Raw genomic sequence first — 24499 nt, 5'->3', positions numbered from 1 at the left:
TTCCCAGGGTGTTCCTGGGTAAAAGCTGCCATCAAAATCCTGTGCTTGTCCACTGGGTACAACTTAAAGTCCTGATCGGAAGATGGGACTGCCAAGACCAGGGCTCTTGCTAATTGATTTTAAAGGGCATTCATTGCGCGCACGCGTGAGAGAGTGAGTGTGTGTGTGTCAGGACCACTCCTGGGATTTACACAACAGGTCCTGCGACGGGGCAGCCAACTCCACATAGTCTGGAATGAATTCTCTGCAAAATCCTGTCATGGCAATAGGGATGGGTAGGGATAGTATCACCCTAACCTTATCCTGCTCTAGGGACCTACCTCCTGCCTCCGGTGTGACACTGAAAAACGTACCCTTTTGCTGCCCCAGTTGGAATTTAGTGGGAATAACCTTTAAACGAGCCTCCAGTAAATGTGTAAGGACTTCCCTCAGGGCCAGCAAGCAGATCTCCCTGTTGCTGGTGTGAATAATACCACATAGCATACAACATGATCGGCCCAGGCCAGACCTTCAGCTGCCTGTTCCATGTGGGTATGGAAAATGGCTGGGCTATTATGGAATCCTGTGGAAGCTCTGTCCAGGCAAACTTGCTCTTTCTCAAAAGTAAAGGCAAATGTATACCATGAATCCCATGTACAGGCAGACTCCAAAACCCATTATAGATATCTAGTGCAGGAAACTACGTTGAACCACTAACAACTCTTGCCATCATCTCAGGGTACGTCAGTGCAGGTTTTATCCTCACTCACACCAGTTTCTTGTAGTTTTAGGGTTACTTTATCCTCCCTCCAACCCCCCGCTCAAAACAAACAAACAACCCCACATTGATTACTCTGCAATTTTTTACAAATGCACAACATTACTTAAACTGAGCTACAAAACTGCTGAATCAGGACAAGCTTCTGTGAGGCCTAAATATGCCTTTGCTCCCAACACTTATAAACTGTGATCAAATCACCCCTTAACCTTCTCTTTCTCCAATTAAATAGATTAATCTCCTTGAGTCTATCACTATGAGGCGGGTTTTCTAATCCTTTAATTATTCTCAAGGCTCTTCTCTGAAGCCGCTCCAATTTATAACCATCCTTCTTGAATTGTGGACACCAGAACTGGACACAGGATTCCAGCAGCAGTCGCACTAGTGCCAACAAAGAGCTAAAATAACCTCTCTGCTCCAGCCGGAATTTAGTCTCCTATTTATGCATTCAAGGCTCACATTAGTCCTTTGGGCCACAGCGTTGCACTGGAAGCTCATGTTCAGCTGATTATTGACCAGGATCCCCAAATCTCTTTCAGAGTCATTGCTTCCCAGGACGGAGTCCTGCATCGTGTCAGAATGGCCCACATCCTTTGTTCCTAGATGCATACATTTACATTTAGTCATATTAAAAGGTATATTGTTTGCTTGTGCCCAGCTTACCAAGTGATCCAAACTGCTGTGCATTAAAACCTGTACTCTTTGTTATTTAGCAATCCCCTCCCCCCAATCTTTGTATCATCTGCAAACATGATCAGTAATGATTTTGTTTTCTCCCTGGTCATTGATAAAAATCATAAAAGTAGCACAAGGCCAAGAACTGATCCCTGTGGGACCCCATTAGAAACAAACTTGCTTGATGATGATTTCCTGTTTATAAGTATATTCTGAAACCTGTTAGTTAGCCAGTTTTTAATGTATTTAATGTGTTCCATATTAATGTTGGATTGTTCTAGTTTTTTAATCAAAATCTTGTGTGGGACCAGGTCAAATGCCTTACAGAAATCAAAGTGTATTACATCAACACTATTATCTTTACTAACCAAAACTTGTCATCTCTTCAAAAAGATATCAAGTTAGTTTGACAGCCTCTATTTCCCATAAACTCATGTTGATTGGCATAAATTATATTATCTTCCTTTAATTCTTTATATTAATTCATGTATCTACCATTTCAGTATTTTGGTGCTCCTATCCTTAATCATTCCTTTTGCTAAAGACACTAGAGAGGCACGACTGAACATACCCTAACCTTGCTACCACCCACAATGCAAATAATATTATACCAGCTGTCACACCTGGAATCACCCTGGATCCTTCTGCTGCAGAGGAGCCGGAGACTTTCTCTATCTCCTCAGTTTCTGGGACGTTATTACTCTCCTCTGTGATCCCAGCACAATATTCCCTTTGCTGCGGATTACCACATTAACAGCCTTAGATATATGCCAAATATCATTCCCAACCAGTATTTCAACGGGGATATTGTCCACCACCCCTACAATCAAATCACCTTCTAAACCCTCCACTCCGCGTGCACTTTCACTAAAAGTGCAGGACTCCCAGATCCTCCCCTACCATAAGCTCTGCCATTAGGCCAGGTAACACGTCACTCTCTTGGATCACACTCCGCGGAACCAGAGAAATCTGTACACCAGAGTCTCTCCACTCTGTGCGCTCTCTGTTATTGATCTTGACAACCATAATAAATTCCATATTTGGCTCGGCAGGGCCAGCCCCCACAAAACTAGTCAAGCAAACTGTAGGTGCCTCTGGGGCTTTTGTGCTGACGACAGCTGCATTAACATGGATTGGCTGGGGCTCAATTTCGTTCAGCTTAGGGCACTGATTTTTCTGGTGCTCAGTAGAGTGACACTGGTAACACCTTCTTGGGTCCTCCCCTTCCACAGGAGATTTCTGGTGAGGATTACCAGGAGAGGAATGATTCTGCAGGAGTGAGTGCTTAGGCTCCTAACCACTGGGGAAAACAGGATCCCCCCTTTTGACCGGGTTTGTGCCCCTCCTTCTGTGGCTTGCGCCTAAGGGAGATCTGGGCTTGCACAAAGGCATCAGCCAGCATAGCCATCTCTGCTACAGATTTTACAGAGTTACACCACAGGCAAGTTTTTACATCATCTGAGCATGTCCTCAAGAAATGTTCTTGGGCAATGAGATCAAGCAATCGGTCATAATCCTCGGCCCCTTTTCCTTTTACCCGTTTTCTTATTAGGTCACACATCTTATAAACATATCTACTATGACTCATGTCAGCACTCCTTTTAAGATCTCTAAATTTCACCCTATACACTTCAGGAGTAATTTGGAACCTTTGTCTAACAGTTTCCTCAAATTTAGAAGATATCAAAGCTTCCCGAATTGGCATTTCATTAAATACATTCAAAGCTTTACCAGACAGTTTTGCAATCGGTGTGGGGACTCTCTTGTCCACAGGAATCGTATGAACTTCACATAGCTTTTCAAAAGTGGTGCAGTACTCTTCAATGCAGTCTATTCTCTTTGGAAGCAGGACACAGCTGGTGCCAGCTGTGGATTCCTTCAGTGTAGGGAGATGTCAGTGACTCTGGGATCTTTCCATGTTTTTCTAAGAGTTCCAGATTGTATTTTTTCTCTTTCTCCTCAGCCCCTTTGTCCCCTAGCCTCCTGGCTCATTTATGGACTTCAGCTTCCTTTCCTTCGGCTCCATAGCTCTCCTATGGGTGGCTTCTTCTCTTTCTTCTTTTGGCTTTTCAGCTTCCAGCACAGCAGCTGTTTCTTTCGGTCTCACTTCCGCCTGCCACATCTGGTGCTGGTGTTCTCTCTCTTCTTCCGCTGCCTCCAGTCTGGCCCGCTCTACCTGTGCAGTCGTGCCATTGCTGCTCATTTTTATGCTTTACTGTTTTTACTTCCCTCCCCACAAATACGCAAACAGACAACAACAAACTGGAGCCCTTCTTTGACTGTCTCCAGCCAGCCCACTGGAGACTCTGACATTTCAATGCACACTTTGCACAAAATGTATCGCCGTCTTGAAAAAGGGGTGAACACAGGGGTACAGACTGTCACAATTATCCACAGACCAACAGCAGTAATTCAGGGATAAGGCTGGAAATACGCTGTAAGCCATCAGTCTTTTTACAGGCTGCAAAAATGAAAATGTGGTACCGCTGAAAAAGATTGAAATATTTATCGACAGAGAAAGGAATGGATTTGACAATTCCTTCACTGTATATTTCCCAGATTTTAAGGCATTCTGATGGTTTAAAAAAATGGGATTAGAACAACCTTCATTGAACATAAAGTCCAATGAAAGATATTCCATCACCCACCTTTCTCTCTAATATTCTGGGATCAACACAGATACAACTACACTGCACACAATTCCCACTGGTCTCAACTGCCAGGCTGGAGCAGAGAGCGGTAGACAGCTCGGAACAGAGAAGGCTTTAGCAGTAATAACCAACACTTCCATTGTAGGAACTGCTGTTTATGGAATGCAGATGTAATATGCTCTGAATGCAAGACTCTGCTAAGTAAGCAGCCACCCTTTCTGGGGGGGGCTGGGTAACAGTGAAAAAGTTCTACTAAAGGAAACGTGACCATCTACTTGCCAAGCAAAGATGAATAAAAGCCCTCCTGGTCACTGCTGCTTACCTGGACATCCAGAAACAGCCAAAGAGGCGGTAGGACTTCTGTGCTACAAATTGCGAATGTTCCCCATTGATTGATGATGCTAAAAGACCCAGCTGCATAAGTGACTTTGTGTGGTTCACAGTTTCAACCAAATTGTCTGCAACAGTCAACCTGAAACACAGGCTCCCAGAGGCATTGCCCGTGTCCACCAGAAAATCACAAGTCCTCTGTTCACCTATTTATGCTCTATCTTTATGTGACTACAGTATGGAATATAGTCACCTACGTAGGCAGTGAGTTTTAATAAGGCTGATATTAGGGAAACAGGGTTTCATCTTAGGCTAAAAGATTTTCAGTCCAATTTTATATGTTTTAGAGTGCGATTGGATTGCTTTTGCAAGGGATTAACTCACCGTGCATACTGGGGTCCTGTGGAGTCATACCACTGACTGGAGGCTGTAATGTCTTCATCTCGGATGGTCCCTTCATGCATCCCCAAAGGGTATCGGCATATTGCTGGAGGGGGAACAGGAGCAGGTTAAACATCAGTACCAGACTTTTAATTTGAAGCTCAAGACAATTTTGCTTAAAAGCCCATCCTGGTTGGGAGGAGAAGTGAAGGCAGTTTTATAACAAATGGAAAAAAGGAGAAGCAGACAGCAATCAATATACATTAGAAGAAATGGAGGAGAGCAAATTGATAAGGGAAAACTGATCAAGGAAAAATCCAAAGCTGGCAGGGCCACGGACAAGAAGGAGATTTTTTAAGTAGATCAGGAGCAAAAGAAATCCTAACAATGGTATTGACCTAGATTAACAGATTTTAAGGTCAGAAGAACCACTGTGATCACTCAGTCTGACTGCCTGCATAACTCAGGTCATAGGATTTCCCCATTACTAGACGGAGATGGTCAAATGGTTAATAAGGATACAGAAAAGGCAGAAGTGTTCCATACATATTTCTGTTCTGTATTTGGAAAGAAGTTGGATGATGTACTCGAATCCCCTGAACTACTTTCCAGGTCACTAGTACCAAAGGACGATGCTTAACTGCACCTGCTAGGGATCAACCCTTTAAAATCAATAGGTCTGAATAACTTATGTCCACGAGTCCTAAAGCAGTTGCCTGAGGAGATGTCTGTGCCACTGGTGTTAATTTCTAATAAATTGTGGAATACTGGAAAAATTCCAGAAGACTGGCAACATGTTAAAGTCATGCCAGTCTCTAAAAGGGGCAAGCAGGAAGGTCTGGGGAACTAGTCTGGTTAGCCTGACAACAGCCCTGGGCAAAATAATGGAAAGCTGGTACAGGATTCAGTCAATAACGAATTAAAGGATGGAGCTATAATTAATGTCAGTCAACACGGTTTATGGAAAATAGCTCTCGTGAAGCAAACCTGAATCCGGTTGATAAGAGTTGTGAGGTTGGCAAACCAGGTGCCAGCTCATGCCAAAGCCCCAGACCGATTCACTTGTGTACGTATTAGAATCATAGAATCATAGAATCATAGAATATCAGGGTTGGAAGGGACCCCAGAAGGTCATCTAGTCCAACCCCCTGCTCAAAGCAGGACCAATTCCCAGTTAAATCATCCCAGCCAGGGCTTTGTCAAGCCTGACCTTAAAAACCTCTAAGGAAGGAGATTCTACCACCTCCCTAGGTAACGCATTCCAGTGTTTCACCACCCTCTTAGTGAAAAAGTTTTTCCTAATATCCAATCTAAACCTCCCCCACTGCAACTTGCGACCATTACTCCTCGTTCTGTCATCTGCTACCATTGAGAACAGTCTAGAGCCATCCTCTTTGGAACCCCCTTTCAGGTAGTTGAAAGCAGCTATCAAATCCCCCCTCATTCTTCTCTTCTGCAGGCTAAACAATCCCAGCTCCCTCAGCCTCTCCTCATAACTCATGTGTTCCAGTCCCCTAATCATTTTTGTTGCCCTTCGCTGGACTCTCTCCAATTTATCCACATCCTTCTTGAAGTGTGGGGCCCAAAACTGGACACAGTACTCCAGATGAGGCCTCACCAATGTCGAATAGAGGGGAACGATCACGTCCCTCAATCTGCTCGCTATGCCCCTACTTATACATCCCAAAATGCCATTGGCCTTCTTGGCAACAAGGGCACACTGCTGACTCATATCCAGCTTCTCGTCCACTGTCACCCCTAGGTCCTTTTCCGCAGAACTGCTGCCTAGCCATTCGGTCCCTAGTCTGTAGCTGTGCATTGGGTTCTTCCGTCCTAAGTGCAGGACCCTGCACTTATCCTTATTGAACCTCATCAGATTCCTTTTGGCCCAATCTTCCAATTGGTCTAGGTCCTTCTGTATCCTATCCCTCCCCTCCAGCGTATCTACCACTCCTCCCAGTTTAGTATCATCCGCAAATTTGCTGAGAGTGCAATCCACACCATCCTCCAGATCATTTATGAAGATATTGAATAAAACCGGCCCCAGGACCGACCCTTGGGGCACTCCACTTGATACCGGCTGCCAACTAGACATGGAGCCATTGATCACTACCCGTTGAGCCCGACAATCTAGCCAGCTTTCTACCCACCTTATAGTGCATTCATCCAGCCCATACTTCCTTAACTTGCTGACAAGAATACTATGGGAGACCGTGTCAAAAGCTTTGCTAAAGTCAAGAAACAATACATCCACTGCTTTCCCTTCATCCACAGAACCAGTAATCTCATCATAAAAGGCGATTAGATTAGTCAGGCATGACCTTCCCTTGGTGAATCCATGCTGGCTGTTCCTGATCACTTTCCTCTCATGCAAGTGCTTCAGGATTGATTCTTTGAGGACCTGCTCCATGATTTTTCCAGGGACTGAGGTGAGGCTGACTGGCCTGTAGTTCCCAGGATCTTCCTTCTTCCCTTTTTTAAAGATTGGCACTACATTAGCCTTTTTCCAGTCATCCGGGACTTCCCCGGTTCGCCATGAGTTTTCAAAGATAATGGCCAGTGGCTCTGCAATCACAGCCGCCAATTCCTTCAGCACTCTCGGATGCAACTCGTCCCGCCCCATGGACTTGTGCACGTCCAGCTTTTCTAAATAGTCCCTAACCGCCTCTATCTCCACAGAGGGCTGGCCATCTCTTCCGCATTTTGTGATGCCCAGCGCAGCAGTCTGGGAGCTGACCTTGTTAGTGAAAACAGAGGCAAAAAAAGCATTGAGTACATTAGCTTTTTCCACATCCTCTGTCACTAGGTTGCCTCCCTCATTCAGTAAGGGGCCCACACATTCCTTGGCTTTCTTCTTGTTGCCAACATACCTGAAGAAACCCTTCTTGTTACTCTTGACATCTCTGGCTAGCTGCAGCTCCAGGTGCGATTTGGCCCTCCTGATAACATTCCTACATGCCCGAGCAATATTTTTATACTCTTCCCTGGTCATATGTCCAACCTTCCACTTCTTGTAAGCTTTTTTTTTATGTTTAAGATCCGCTAGGATTTCACCATTAAGCCAAGCTGGTCGCCTGCCATATTTACTATTCTTTCGACTCATCGGGATGGTTTGTCCCTGTAACCTCAACAGTATTAGTATAGATCAAAGTGATTGTTAAATGTATAAGATGTATAAGATGTATTTGGTGTTTAAACTTCATGAAAACCTAATGTAATCTAACATGCATTATTTTCACTTATCTGTGTCCTGTTATAATGTAGTAGTAAACATTTACTTGTGTATACCCCATAACTAAATACTCCATCAAACGAGAAAGAAGCCCCATGGAATGCAAATGAAGAACTTTAACATAAAAGTGCTAATTTCAAGGCAAGTGATCATTGTGTGTGACGACTGGAGGCCAAAGACTCTAAATGCATTCCTCACTCACTTGTCTGTCATCAAAGGAAGAGGCCATGTGGATAGTGACCCTGTCAGCTTGTTTTCTGTGAGAAGAAGCTGTAAGTATGGATTCAGGGAAAGAACCTGTATCTCTGGACTGTTCACAGAATCATAGAATCCTAGTATATCAGGGTTGGAAGGGACCTCAGGCGGTCATCTAGTCCAACCCCCTGCTCAAAGCAGGACCAATCCCCAATCCCCAGACTGTTTGGATTCTAAAAGAGAGGAATAACTGAACGAGCAGATGGAAATCCTCAGAGTTATTCTGGGTAGCCCTGAGAGACTGTTGGGAAACTGGCAGCTCACTACATCTCTGCTGCCATTTGGAATTACAGACTGAGACTCACCTGTACATATATTTTACCTGCTTTAACCTCTCAAAAACTCTCATTTCTTTTTCTTAGCTAATAAACATTTAGTTAGTTTACTACAGTTTACTACCAGTACCGTCTTTGGTGTAAGTAGCAAAGGAACACTTTGGTATAAGTACCAAACTGGCCTGGGGCAAGTGACCGATCTCTTGGGACTGGGGGCAACCTGAATGTGGTGCAATTTTTGGTGTAAGTGACCATTTTTCACATAGTCCAGCTTGCCTGTGAGGCAAGAGAGACTGGAGTGTCAAAGGGAACTGTCTGTGACTCATTAGAATACTATACTACTGCAGTACTTTGGGAGTTCACATTTGGTCCTGGGATGGTAAAATCTAATTATAAACCATACCACAAGTTTGGGGTGTCTGCTCTGTTTTCTGACAGTCTGCCCTGAGGCAGACACTCATGGTCGTGAGCCACTCCAGACAGCATGACAAGGGTAACAGTAATATACTTAGAGACATGGCTACAACTACACTGTAATATACTTAGACTTTTGTAAGGCCTTTGCCTTAGTACTATATAACACTGTAATTGAAAACTTCACACAATACAGTATCACCTGAAATCATAGAATATCAGGGTTGGAAGGGACCTCAGGAGGTCATCTAGTCCAACCCCCTGCTCAAAGCAGGACCGATCCCCAACTAAATCATCCCAGCCAGGGCTTTGTCAAGCCTGACCTTAAAAACTTCTAGGGAAGGAGATTCCACCACCTCCCTAGCTAACGCATTCCAGTGTTTCACCACCCTCCTAGTGAAAAAGTTTTTCCTAATATCCAACCTACACCTCCCCCACTGCAACTTGAGACCATTACTACTTGTTCTGTCATCTGCTACCATTGAGAACAGTCTAGAGCCATCCTCTTTGGAACCCCCTTTCAGGTAGTTGAAAGCAGCTATCAAATCCCCCCTCATTCTTCTCTTCTGAAGACTAAACATCCCCAGTTCCCTCAGCCTCTCCTCATAAGTCATGTGTTCTAGTCCCCTAATCATTTTTGTTGCCCTCCGCTGGACTCTTTCCAATTTCTCCACATCCTTCTTGTAGTGTGGGGCCCAAAACTGGACACAGTACTCCAGATGAGGCCTCACCAATGTCGAATAGAGGGGAACGATCACGTCCCTCGATCTGCTGGCAATGCCCCGACATATACATCCCAAAATGCCATTGGCCTTCTTGGCAACAAGGGCACACTGTTGACTCATATCCAGCTTTTCGTCCACTGTCACCTCTAGGTCCTTTCCTGCAGAACTGCTGCCGAGCCATTCGGTCCCTAATCTGTAGCAGTGCATGGGACTCTTCCGTCCTAAGTGCAGGACTCTGCACTTGTCCTTGTTGAATCTCATCAGATTTCTTTTGGCCCAATCCTCCAATTTGTCTAGGGCCCTCTGTATCCTATCCCTACCCTCCAGCGTATCTACCATTCCTCCCAGTTTAGTGTCATCTGCAAACTTTCTGAGGGTGCAATCCACACCATCCTCCAGATCATTTTTGAAGATATTGAACAAAACTGGTCCCAGGACCGACCCTTGGGGCACTCCACTTGATACCGGCTGCCAACTAGACATGGAGCCATTGATCACTCCCCGTTGAGCCCAAAAATCTAGCCAGCTTTCTATCCACCTTTATAGTCCATTCATCCAGCCCAGACTTCTTTAACTTGCTGGCAAGAATACTGTGGGAGACTGTGTCAAAAGCTTTGCTAAAGTCAAGGAACAACACGTCCACTGCTTTCCCTTCATCCACAGAGCCAGTTATCTCGTCATAGAAGGCAATTAGATTAGTCAGGCATGACTTGCCCTTGGTGAATCCATGCTGACTGTTCCTGATCACTTTCCTCTCCTCTAAGTGCTTCAGAATTGATTCCTTGAGGACCTGCTCCATGATTTTTCCAGGGACTGAGGTAAGGCTGACTGGCCAGTAGTTCCCCGGATCCTCCTTCTTCCCTTTTTTAAAGATCGGCACTACATTAGCCTTTTTCCAATCATCTGGGACCTCCCCCAATCGCCATGAGTTTTGAAAGATAATGGCCAATGGCTCTGCAATGCTTTAAGAACTACTAACTGACAGATCTCAAAAGGTGGTCGTCAGTGGGGAATCGTCACTTAATAGGGATGTTTCTAGTGGGGTTCTGTAGGTATTGGTTCTCCGCCCAACACTGGTCAACAATTTCGTCCATCACTGCGGATAAAAATATTCGCAGAGCTGTAAATAATGATGAGGACAGGGCATTCATACAGATCGATCTGGATCACTTGGTAAGCTGGGCTCATCCAAACCAGATGAATTTGAATACAGCCAAATGACAGGTCATACGGAATGCAGCCCATACCTACAGAATGGGGACTGTATCCTGAGAAGCAGTGACTCTGAAAAGGATTTAGGTGTTTTGGTGGACAAGCAACTGGGCATGAGCCCCCGCAGTGCAATGCTGTGGCGAAAAGGATTAATATGAATTGGGATGTATAACCAGGGGAATACTGAGTAGGAGTAGGGAGGTGATTTTACCTCGAATAGGAGACTGAGACTGGAATACTGCATTCAATACTGCCGTACACATTTTAAAAAAAGATGTTGGAAAAAACTGGAGTGGGTGCAGGAAAGAGCCACGGACATGACTGGAGAGCTGGAGAACCTGCCTTTCAGTGAGAGACTTCTGCCAGGCATGTCCTCCCACCCCGTAGCAGGCCACTGATAGAAAGCTAGAGGCTGCTGGACCTGTGCAGCAAGAGGGAAAGGAGCCAGAATGAGGTGCCCCAGGCCCTGAAAAGGGAGTTTGCCAGCAGGCCAGGCCAGCTCTATGAACTGGAGTGCAAACCAGCTGTATCAGAGGATATGCTGGAAACAAGAGGAGAAAATGGTGGGGAACACACAGCAATGGCAGGGAGCAAGACCACCAGTGGCAAAGGGACCTTTCTGAGAGACTGCAACAAACATCAAATCAACACATTTTAGGACGCACCTGCCCTGAACCCTACCCTGGCCCCAGCCACTCCACTCACATCCACCCACACTACTACGTTCTGCAGTTACCGGACCACTTGGGGTCAGGACTCAGCCAGTCTATGCATAGAAGTGCACATGGTCAGCAGTCCGCAATGCAGTCCACCCCCAGGCCTGCACAGAGGAAGGGGAGGAAGGACACTGACCACGTGTAATGCCATTACACGGGACATTGCCCTGCACTGTCACATTGCCTCGTTGTGTGCACTGTGGGTTTGTTTTGTGCTTTCGCACTCGGGCGTTAGTTTGTGGTAGGTGCCCGGCCTGTGCTGGAAAGCTATACTACAGCTTTTGTACTGCGATCCCATGCAGGTGGACTTTGAAAACACTAAGAGGAAATAGCTACTCAAAGGTAGCAATTTTAATGAGGTCTCAGATGTACAATTCATGCAACTGCACCAAGCCAGCAAAATCCAGTCGCTATGTATCTTGCATCATGTATGATTTTTTGATGCATTCATAAATAAACTCATAAATAAACTCAAATTCATAAAGTCCACCACTTCGCTCACAAACCCTCTCCTCCACAAACCAATGATGTGGCCACACAAGGCATCCCGTATTTTCCTGTCTCTCCTGGACCTAGCTGCACTGTCTGTCCGCTCGTACAGGGCTAGCACCGTCATCGCCCCAATCCTGGAGAGAGCTCTTCCTACATACGTCACACAGTGCACCATACGCCCACTGGAATGAATGACATTATACGCTCTGGCACCCAAACAGCTGTGTAAGCAGCTCCATCTTGCCTTCAGTTGGCCAAAGGCACCGTCTTGCTCCCACTCAAGGTGTAATTAAACCTTCTGCCAGGTGCTCTTACATCAGGTCAAGACTTCATGAGCCAGGGGAGTAGAGGATAGGGTGGATCTCCCAAAAGAACATTGGGCAAAGACACCCCGCTGATATCCACATTGTTACGTGGACATAAAGTTCCAGTCTGTCCAATTCGAAAATGCCGGCACGCCAGAATACTCTGCCATCTTGCATTCTGCCAGTGCATCCCACGTTGGAGTTTGTGAACCTCCTTCTAGGGTTGACTATGGTCAGCATAACAAATATCCTTTCCGGTTTATAGAATCATGTACATCTGAGGGGTGGGGGCAGACAATGAGCACGTGTGCCATTGATGGCCCAGTGCAGTTTGGGAAGCTATTCACTCAAAGACAGCTATTATTTCAGGGACATTTACAACTTCACCGCCCATAGCTGAACCATAGAATTGTAGGACGGAAGGGACCTCGAGACGTCATCTAGTCCAGTTCCCTGCACTTAGTCCCGCCTCAATAATGGCAGGACTAAGTATTATCTAGACCAGGGGTCTCAAACACGCAGCCCACGGGCCACATGTGGCCCACAGAGTTATTTTCTGCGGCCGCCAAGCTCCCCTCACCCACTGCTCCCCCTCCTGCCGAGCACGCCGTGTCCCCGCTTCTCTGCCTACCTCCAGGTGTTTCCTCCCTCCAAACAGCTGTTTGACGGCACTTAGCGCTTTCTAGGAGGGAGTGGGGAGGAGCAGGGAGCTGCACGGTATGGGGAGGAGGTGGAGAAGAGGCGGGGCAGGGGCGGGGCCTCATGGAAGAGGTGGAGTGGGGGCGTGTCAGTGATGCGGCCCTCGGACCAATGTACTAGTCCTCATGTGGCCTTCGTGGTCATCTGAGTTTGAGATCCCTGTTCTAAGACCATCCCTACAACAATAATTGCCTAGCAAACATCCTACACAATAGAATCAACATTTGACTTGGACTGGGTTATCACGGGTCTGCAGGTTACGATTGAGGGTCATCAGCAGAACTGTATGTGTGGTAGAGCACAGGACCTGACTAGTAGGGGCTCTGTGTCAGGATTGAGGGGCACTGGCAGAGCTGGGGATTGCGGGGAAGCCCAGAGCTGGGAGAGCGGAGGAGCTGCAGGTTCTAACAGCAGGCAGGGCCAGATTCAGCTTATCAGGACTATAACCCTGTGTGTAGGGCGCTAGCTCCTGGAGTCCTGTGATTAGCCCTGAGGGGGACAGCTGCCCTGTGCACCTCAATAGGGTGTTAGCCCCACCCATCAGAGGGCTCTGGAGGTGACCCTTCATCCTGGGTAAGTATTGCCTCCCACACCCACTGCTGTTCCTGCCTCTCCAGAGGGAACAGGTTTCCAGATGCTGCTTCTGAGGCAGGAGGGGAGCCCAACTGTTACCCCACTCCAAGCTGGGGATGGGGCCACCGCATGGGGTCTCATGTCAAAGTGCGTCATGGGCCCCAGGTTGCTTTACTCTGGCCCTGGCTGCAGCCCAACATAGCCCTGTAGCTGCGGCTACGCTGGGGCTCAAAGCGGTGGAGAGAGACCAGAGCAGGGACAGAATAGGACACTTGCTTGGGGCTCCAAAGAAATAATGTTAGAGGCAGAGAGTCCATCAGGCCCCTCCAGGACAGAGCTGCCCTCTCGTACATGACCAGGGGTTTGCCAAGACACGGCCCAGCATCATGCTGGGGCTGCTTACGGACAATCCCACAGACCAACACACCTCATCACTGGGACTTTCTCTGACTTTCATGCGACACCTTCCCCGTTCTGCACCGTGTCCGACCCCTCTCACTTATAGCCTCTGACCTGCCCCATGGGACCCTGTCCCCTGGGCATGTCCCCCTCTGCTATCCATAGGCCTATGTCCCTCTGCCCTGGGACTGGACCAAGCACTAAGCCAAGCTTAGCCCAACCTCTCCTCCTGCATCAGCCCTTCCAGAGTCCACTCCTCCTGGCTGCAGCTCTCTAGCTCTCCTCCCTGCCTGTATCTGGTGATTTACTGCCTGCAGTGAGCCCAGTACCCCAGAGCCAGCCTGACACTTGCCTGTCATTGCTCATCTAGTGCCCATGTGGCTCCTGGTGGTAGTGGGATCCCCGGTGCTGAGACAGTAGTAGGGGAAGCAAAAGTGGATGGGAACCTGGGAGGCAGTGACCATGAAATGGTCGAGTTCAGGATCCTAACACAAGGAAGAAAGGAGAGCAGCAGAATACAGTCCCTGGACTTCAGAAAAGCAGACTTTGACTCCCTCAGGGAACCGATGGGCAAGATCCCCTGGGAGAATAACATGAGGGGGAAAGGAGTCCAGGAGAGCTGGCTGTATTTTAAAGAATCCTTATTGAGGTTACAGGGACAAACCATCCCGATGTGTAGAAAGAATAGTAAATATGGCAGGCGACCAGCTTGGCTTAACAGTGAAATCCTTGCTGCTCTTAAATACAAAAAAGAAGCTTACAAGAAGTGGAAGATTGGACAAATGACCAGGGATGAGTATAAAAATATTGCTCGGGCTTGCAGGAGCAAAATCAGGAAGGCCAAATCACACGTGGAGTTGCAGCTAGCAAGCGATGTTAAGAGTAACAAGAAGGGTTTCTTCAGGTATGTTGGCAACAAGAAGAAAGTCAAGGAAAGTGTGGGCCCCTTATTGAATGAGGGAGGCAACCTACTGACAGAGGATGCGGAAAAAACTAATGTACTCAATGCTTTTTTTGCCTCTTTCTTCACGAACAAGGTCAGCTCCCAGACTACTGCACTGGGCAGCACAGCATGGGGAGAAGGTGACCAGCCCTCTGTGGAGAAAGAAGTGGTTCGGGACTATTTAGAAAAGCTGGACGAGCACAAGTCCATGGGGCCGGATGCGTTGCATCCGGGAGTGCTAAAGGAGTTGGCGGATGTGACTGCAGAGCCATTGGCCATTATCTTTGAAAACTCATGGCGATCGGGGGAAGTCCCGGACGACTGGAAAAAGGCTAATGTAGTGCCCATCTTTAAAAAGGGGAAGAAGGAGGATCCGGGAAACTATGGGCCAGTCAGCCTCACCTCAGTCCTTGGAAAAATCAGGGAGCAGGTTCTCAAGGAATCAATTCTGAAGCACTTGGAGGAGAGGAAAGTGATCAGGAACAGTCAGCATGGATTCACCAAGGGCAAGTCATGCCTGACTAATCTAATTGCCTTCTATGACAAGATAACTGGCTCTGTGGATGAAGGGAAAGCAGTGGACGTGTTGTTCCTTGACTTTAGCAAAGCTTTTGACACGGTCTCCCACAGTATTCTTGCCAGCAAGTTAAAGAAGTCTGGGCTGGATGAATGGACTATAAGGTGGATAGAAAGCTGGCTAGATTGTTGGGCTCAACGGGGAGTGATCAATGGCTCCATGTCTAGTTGGCAGCTGGTATCAAGTGGAGTGCTCCAGGGGTCGGTCCTCGGGCCGGTTTTGTTCAATATCTTCATAAATGATCTGGAGGATGGTGTGGATTGCACCCTCAGCAAGTTTGCAGATGACACTAAACTGGGAGGAATGGTAGATACGCTGGAGGGTAGGGATAGGATACAGAGGGCCCTAGACAAATTGGAGGATTGGGCCAAAAGAAATCTGATGAGATTCAACAAGGACAAGTGCAGAGTCCTGCACTTAGGATGGAAGAATCCCATGCACCGCTACAGACTAGGGACCGAATGGCTAGGCAGCAGTTCTGCAGAAAAGGACCTAGAGGTGACAGTGGACGAGAAGCTGGATATGAGTCAACAGTGTGCCCTTGTTGCCAAGAAGGCCAATGGCATTTTGGGATGTATACGTAGGGGCATTGCCAGCAGATCGAGGGACGTGATCGTTCCCCTCTATTCGACATTGGTGAGGCCTCATCTGGAGTACTGTGTCCAGTTTTGGGCCCCACACTACAAGAAGGATGTGGAGAAATTGGAAAGAGTCCAGCGGATGGCAACAAAAATGATTAGGGGACTGGAACACATGACTTATGAGGAGAGGCTGAGGGAACTGGGGATGTTTAGTCTTCAGAAGAGAAGAATGAGGGGGGATTTGATAGCTGCTTTCAACTACCTGAAAGGGGGTTCCAAAGAGGATGGATCTAGACTGTTCTCAGTGGTAGCAGATGACAGAACAAGGCGTAATGGTCTCAAGGTGCAGTGGGGGAGGTTTAGGTTGGATATTAGGAAAAACTTTTTCACTAGGAGAGTGGTGAAACACTGGAATGCGTTAGCTAGGGAGGTGGTAGAATCTCCTTCCTTAGAGGTTTTTAAGGTCAGGCTTGACAAAGCCCTGGCTGGGATGATTTAACTGGGAATTGGTCCTGCTTTGAGCAGGGGGTTGGACTAGATGACCTCCTGAGGTCCCTTCCAACCCTGATATTCTATGATTCTATGACAGGCTTACTGGTTGCAGACCCACTTGGAAGGCAGGACAGGGAATATGTCCATGCCCCAGTGTGGAGCTGGGATTTCCACGGGGCGGTGTTTCTCCCTGCATTCTGGGAAGGCTGGGCACCTGGCACACAGGCAGCTGCTCTGGAGCCATTTTTGTAACTTCATACAAATGGGTCCATTGTAAGAGGGAAAACAAGGGGGGAAATGAAAACACACAAGGTAGGAGTTAGGGTCCTCCCCACATTCGGTGGCTCCCTACCAGGGTTGATTTCAGCACTGGATGGCTCAGGCAGAGCAGCCAGCAGCAGCATGCAGAGGATCATGGTGGGCAATGGGAAGTGCTGCACCGGGTCAGTCGGGTGCGAGTCCTTCACAGCCAGCAGCTGCCATCTACATTTCTGAAAGACAAAGCAAAAGAGAGGAGATGAAAAGTCCTCTAATCGGGACCCTTGTGGAGCTGCAGACCCTCAGCACTGTGCCCTGGCGCAATGAGCCACAACACCCTGCGCACACTGGAAACAGCACCTGCTGGCACAAGAATGGGCTGCATCTCTCTCCTGGCTAGCAGCTAGTGTGTTATCCTAATACTTGCCCGCTGCTAGTGTTGACTCTGGAGCTATTCAATGCTGTAGGAAGTTCACCGTCTAACAGCAGAGCAGCTCTGCATATTGTGCCCCTACTCTACTTGCGCTACATTGATGACATCTTCATCATCTGGACCCATGGAAAAGAAGCCCTTGAGGAATTCCCAGCCTTCCACACAAACTTCCTCATGGCTGGACCTTACAAAAACTAGACAAGCCATTTACAACACACACTTTGCTTCTCTACAAAAGAAAAAGGAAACTAAACTATCTAAACTACTACATGCCACAAGGGGCCACAACAGTGGTTCCCTTAACCCACCCAGCAATATTGTTAATCTATCCAGCTATACTCTTAGCCCAGCAGAACAATCTGTCCTATCTCGGGGCCTCTCCTTCTGCCCCTCCACCCCCACGAACATGATACAGTTCTGTGGTGACCTAGAATCATATTTTCGACGTCTCCGACTCAAAGAATATTTCTAACACACCTCTGAACAACATACTAATCCACAGAGACCTTCCTACCAACACTACAAAAAGGATTCTGGGTGGACTTCTCCTGAAGGTCGAAACAACAGACTGGATTTCTACATAGAGTGCTTCCGCCGACGTACACGGGCTGAAATTGTGGAAAAGCAGCATCACTTGCCCCATAACCTCAGCCGTGCAGAACACAGTGCCATCCACAGCCTCAGGAACAACTCTGACATCATAATCAAAAAGGCTGACAAAGGAGGTGCTGTCGTCATCATGAATAGGTCAGAATATGAACAAGAGGCTGCTAGGCAGGTCTCCAACACCACTTTCTACAAGCCATTACCCTCTGATCCCACTGAGAGTTACCAAAAGAAACTACAGCATTTGCTCAAGAAACTCCCTGAAAAAGCACAAGAACAAATCCGCACAGACACACCCCTGGAACCCCGACCTGGGGTATTCTATCTGCTACCCAAGATCCATAAACCTGGAAATCCTGGACACCCCATCATCTTAGGCATTGGCATCCTGACAGCTTGATTGTCTGGCTATGTAGACTCCCTCCTCAGGCCCTATGCTATCAGCACTCCCAGCTATCTTTGAGACACCACTGACTTCCTGAGGAAACTACAATCCATCGGTGATCTTCCTGAAAACATCAACCTAGCCACGATGGATGTAGAAGCCCCCTACACCAACATTCCACACAAAGATGGACTACAAGCCGTCAGGAACACTATCCCCAATAATGTCACAGCAAACCTGGTAGCTGAACTTTGTGACTTTGTCCTCACCCATAACTATTTCACATTTGGGGACAATGTATACCTTAAAATCAGCGGCACTGCTATGGGTACCCGCATGGCCCCACAGTATGCCAACATTTTTATGGCTGATTTAGAACAACGCTTCCTCAGCTCTCGTCCCCTAAAGCCCCTACTCTACTTGCGCTATATTGATGACATCTTCATCGTCTGGACCCATGGAAAAGAAGCCCTTGAGGAATTCCACCATGATTTCAACAATTTCCATCCCACCATCAACCTCAGCCTGGACCAGTCCACACAACAGATCCACTTCCTGGACACTACGGTGCTAATAAGCGATGGTCACATAAACACCACCCTATACCGGAAACCTACTGACCGCTATTCCTACCTACATGCCTCCAGCTTTCACCCTGACCACTTCACACGATCCATTGTCTACAGCCAAGCTCTACGATACAAACTCATTTGCTCCAACCCCTCAGACAGAGACAAACACCTACAAGATCTCTATCAAGCGTTCTTACAACTACAATACCCACCTGCTGAAGTGAAGAAACAGACTGACAGAGCCAGAAGAGTACCCAGAAGTTACCTACTACAGGACAGGCGCAACAAAGAAAATAACAGAACGCCACTAGCCATCACCTTCAGCCCCCAACTAAAACCTCTCCAGCGCATCATCAAGGATCTACAACCTATCCTGAAGGACGACCCATCACTCTCACAGATCTTGGGAGACAGGCCAGTCCTTGCTTACAGACAGCCCCCAACCTGAAGCAAATACTCACCAGCAAACATACACCACACAACAGAACCACTAACCCAGGAACCTATCCTTTCAACAAAGGCCGTCACCAACTCTGTCCACATATCTATTCAGGGGACACCATCATAGGACCTAATCACATCAGCCACACTATCAAAGGCTCGTTCACCTGCACATCTACCAATGTGATATATGCCATCATGTGCCAGCAATGCCCCTCTGCCATGTACATTGGTCAAACTGGACAGTCTCTACGTAAAAGACACAAATCAGATGTCAAGAATGATAACATTCAAAAATCAGTTGGAGAACACTTCAATCTCTTTGGTCACTCAATTACAGACCTAAAAGTGGCAATTCTTCAACAAAAAAACTTCAAAAACAGACTCCAATGAGAGACTGCTGAATTGGAATTAATTTGCAAACTGGACACAATTAACTTAGGCTTGAATAAAGAGTGGGAGCGGATGTGTCATTACACAAAGTAAAACTATTTCCCCATGTTTATTCCCCCACCCTCCACTGTTCCTCACAGTTCTTGTCAACTGCTGGAAATGGCCCACCTTGATGATCACTACAAAAGGTTTTTGTTTTGTTCTCCCCTCCTCCCCCCGGGTAATAGCTCACGTTACCTGATCACTCTCGTTACAGTATGTATGGTAACACCCATTGTTTCATGTTCTCTGTGTATATAAAATCTCCGTACCGTATTTTCTACTGCATGCATCCGATGAAGTGGGCTGTAGCTCACGAAAGCTTATGCTCTAATAAATGTGTTAGTCTCTAAGGTGCCACAAGTCCTCCTGTTCTTTTTGCGGATACAGACTAACACGGCTGCTACTCTGAAAGCGGCACACCAGTATCACTTTCATATGAACCCTGGCAGGTCACCTGTTCAGAGCTCCAATGCAAAGTCACTTCTGCCCCTGTTTATTCGTTCCCCTCCTTTAATACACAGCGATCACAGAGATGCCCAGACACCTCCTTACGGCAAAGCATGCAGGGTCACTTTCAAAGCATGCCTCCCTCAGCCATGAGAAATGAGGCAAACACTTCCCGGGTCTCTGCACTTTCGGTGACACGGGGGCAGAATGATTGCACTTGGACACAAGCGCCTTGCTTTGTGGGACCTGCAGTCCGGAAAGATGGTGCTGAGCACAGCACAGGGGCTGTGGGCAGCGAGCAGCAGCATGTGGTTCAGTGACTAGTTGAGCCTGTAAAGCCTCACAGCACCATCCATTCGCCCTGCCGCCAGCAGCTCCTGAGTGACTTGTGTAACTGAGCTGGGCAAATCCCTATCACTCTGGCTGCCTCTGCATTCCTCTTGGAACAGGCCTTTCCCCCTTGCTCGTAACCTTCTCAGACTCATACCCTCTGGGCGAGCGTTTCCCAGGTCTACTCTGCACCTAATGGTCAGTTTGTTTACAGTGGAACAAAGGCAGGTTGCTGTTTTCGAGTGTGTCCGTTCTGTCCTTCCCAAAACCCTGCTGCCCCAGCCCAACAGCAATTTGGGGTAGCAATGCAAACTGGGCCAGCGAGAGAGTCCGTAGGGTTAACGTGCAGCTTTTCACGCGAACACAGATACTAACGATTGCCAGTTTGTTACTAACAATCTGACAGCGCTCTGTTGGTGCCCCGTGATGTTTCTCTCCGGTGACATATCTGGAATAGGGCAGACCCCTACCACATTCAGTGCACACAAGACTGCACTCAGTTTGCAAGGGTTCTATGAGAGCTCTTGTCTTGCTGAGCATATCCTGCAGGAATGCCACCAAGGAAATTGTTCCATAAGAAAAAGTGTCGTTGCTTCCTATCTGCTGGGGTTTTTTAAACTAGGAAATGCCACAAAAAGCTACCTTAAAAGACCAGTAAGATTATACAGTGCAGCCCTCAAAAGTTCAAGTCACATTCACCTGCCTAACCTCAACCTCTGTCCCTTGTGCACATGCGTTATGACTCAGGCATTCACCACAGCAGGGGCAGGCAACCTATGGCACGCGTGCCGAAGACAGAACGCAAGCTGATTGTCAGGGGCACTCACACTGCCCGGGTCCTGGCCACCGGTCTGGGGGACCCTGCATTTTCAGTTAATTTTAAATGAAGGTTCTTAAACATTTTAAAAACCTTATTTACTTTACATACAACAATAGTTTAGTCATATATTATAGACTTATAGAGAGAGACCTTCTAAAAACATTAAAACGTATCACTGGCATGCGAACCCTTCAATTAGAGTGAAGACTCGGCCCACTGCTGCTGAAAGGTTGCCGACCCCTGGGTTACAGGATCACATGGTATTTCTGATGCAGAACCCTGTCCCACTAGTTACAGCACTCAGGCTGTATGGTGAAAGATGATACAATGTTAACAAAAGACAGCTGCCTGGTTCACTGCATCCCATTCAGCCAGTGCCCTGGGTAGGGTCCGAAGGCATGGGTGACCATGCGGACAGGATCTTGCGCTTGTTCTGCCCTGGCTTTTAAGTGTTGCACTTTGCAAAGGAACCTTTGAAAGCTCCTGTTCCATACAGAGAGACACAGAAATGAAAAACTGAACTGCCAGCCAGAGGGCCCTGGAAATACTTACACGTCCCACAGAGGAAGTATAACAGAGAGTTCTACAATCCCATTCCAGAAGGAGCCCTTTAGTAAACACAGCGCTGCCGACTGCACTCATCCCACGGCAAACACATGGTAATTGCTGACCCTTCCTCGCATAAGGGGGCCCCTGCAGGATGGTGCACGCCCACCTGCTCTGTGGGCCAGCATGGAGGGGGATGGAGACATGGCCCTGCCTCCTCCCTGCCCTCTTAGGGAGGCTGTTGACTGCAGTTGCAGCTGACCCTTTCAGACCAGGCACAGAGCAGGGGGAGGCAAGAGGAAACCCAAAAGGCAATAATGCTGTCATGTGTTCAGTACCTTGCTTTAGCTAAGGATGCTGTCCTGCTCAATGCCAGTGTCAGTGTGACTGTAGGGCACTTGTTGATCAAATACAGAATTGATCAAATACATCCCTCCGAGAGATGAGCCTGATCAGATCAAAATCCTGTGAATTATTGGCCCAACAAACAGAGTGTAAATATACGTACATTCCCAGATGCTACCCCACATATCTGAGATTACAAAAGATAATGAGCGATATTATTTTGTATCAGGAGAAACAGTGTGTAGCAGCTTTAGGATCATGCACTGAGCCTCATATGTGCTGTTTTCTGACATTTAAATGCTTTGATGAATGTCCAGTTAGCAAAGTGTAGCCCGCCAGGAGCTTACCTAGGTCCCTGGGTCTCTGTATGCCGGAAGTTCGGGGGAAAGCCAAGGGCAGACTCAGAGTCTGCTGCGCCACCCTGCGGGAGAGTGGAGAGACACTATCTAGACCAGAGCGACAGGGGCCCTGTCAGCTAGGGGGAGGATGGCAGGAGCCAGTATGGCTACCAGCCCTCTGCTCAGAGGAGGGGCAGTCTCTGAGAGAAAGGAGGGGGGCAGAGCCAAGTGACTGACAAGTGAAGGCCTGGAAGAAGAGCAGCCCTGACCACCCTTGGGGAGCACTGGAGAGGAGAGAAGCCAGTCTGAAGCCAGCCACTGAAAGGGCATGGCTGGCTGTGGGTGAGCTGGTGAGTCCCAGGGTGCATGCAGGGTCCCCCTGAGAAAGAGCCTCTGGCTGCAGCACCTCCTAGCTTGGTCCTTTCTCTCCTCAAGGTGACTCCCAGTGTCTCAAGTTAGTTGGGAAAACTCCCCCCATCCAAGCCAGTCTGAGTTAGTTCTCCAGTTCCCTAGGGAAACCAGTCACAAAATGGCACCACTGCTCTGGTCCAGGGCTGCCGCCTGCTGTGAGTGTGTCTAAGCACTATGGTAGAAGACAAACGTTAGGATCTTAGTCAAGTTTAATAACCTGCATCCTTTTGTGGGGAGCAGAAATCCTGGGACCAGAAGCAGTCAGACTCCTGCATGAGGAGGATGCGGCCAGCAGCCCTCGGAGGTGTCCAGAGCTCCATCTTTCAGATGATCAGGGAAATTGTTTGGGAGACTCCCGACTCCCAGAACGGTGTCCTCAAGCCAGTGGTAAGGGTTTGGGGATTTTATTACCTGCTGCCTATTAAACCTGCAGAGTGACTTACTACCTTATCCCATGTGAGTCTTTTGGGCTGTACTGAACCCAGTCAGCCAAGGTGCTGATTGCTGTTGCAGAAGATATTATCACAGGTCATCCAGGGCCCCTACAAACTACACGTACCAATGGGACACTGATTTTTATGTTTTCTGTATCAGGTCAGGTGATGGGGAAAATTCGCGGGTATTACCTGCGTGGGCACCGGTGACCCTGAGAGTAGTGTTTTACTATTATATTATATTTACTTCACGTTTAATATAATTACTGTGCTGAATACATTGTGTGTGTTTGTGTTATTTCTTGGGAGTCTCCAACTCTGGCAAGCAAGTGGGGGTTACCCGAGCGGCCCTGGTGACTGTGCCAGGAAGGACCAAGAGGAGTGGAGGCGCACCAAACAAATTAATATGGAAAGAAAATAAGGGAAGTTACACCCTCCTGAGCTGGAGGTGGGATCCAAAGGAACCCAGGCCTGTCCATCAAAACTCATGAGGAGGTTAGTGCTAAAAGAGGTAACGGGGTGGAGAAGGATGCTACACAAGCAATTCAGATGGACCTGCCCTCCTCATTATTTACCACTCCAATTGCTGTGTCATCTGAAAAGTTTATCTGCAGTGATCCCAGGAGTACACTCCTGATAAAGCTGCAGTCACTACCATTCACTTTCATCAAGCAAAACCAGTTTCATGGGTGATACGCCCGTAAATTAGCCATGCTGATATGCACTGTCCCAAGGAAAGCAAGTATGAAGTAAGAATATTTTATGTTTACAGTGATTTGTCCACAGGGACTTCTCAGTATCTGTGTCACAAATGCAGGACCCAGGTCTCCTGATTCCTAACCCTAATGCAGTACATCAGTGCAGGAGGGGGTCACAGAAGGCTGTCAGGGGCATCACTGAAAATTTATTACAATCTAAAGCAAAGAAAATCTGTCTCCCCCACTCCCTTCACACCCATTAAGAGTCAAATATTCTCTGTCAACCTCCCGAAACACATGCACACCCCTAGACGAG

General features: G+C 47.6%; 1 protein-coding gene across 2 annotated transcripts in view; it reads right to left on the bottom strand.

The window, feature by feature from the left end:
- Window positions 1-24499, bottom strand: part of LOC311531922 (discoidin domain-containing receptor 2-like) — a 158844-nt gene that overhangs the window by 69284 nt on the left and 65061 nt on the right. For both annotated transcript variants that reach the window (XM_084649782.1, XM_084649783.1), the window contains exons 2-3: window positions 17037-17175; window positions 4798-4900 (exon numbers count right to left, since the gene is read on the bottom strand). In XM_084649782.1, coding sequence (XP_084505908.1) covers window positions 4798-4900; window positions 17037-17175 — 242 coding nt within the window. The remainder of the gene's footprint in view (window positions 1-4797; window positions 4901-17036; window positions 17176-24499) is intronic.

This window comes from Lepidochelys olivacea (genome assembly GCF_965140295.1).
Source record: "Lepidochelys olivacea isolate rLepOli2 genome assembly, chromosome: 16".
In the NCBI taxonomy this organism is placed as follows: Eukaryota; Metazoa; Chordata; order Testudines; family Cheloniidae; genus Lepidochelys; species Lepidochelys olivacea.
The sequence above is the reverse complement of the archived record's forward strand: the minus strand, read 5'-3'. Positions and strand labels throughout refer to the sequence as shown.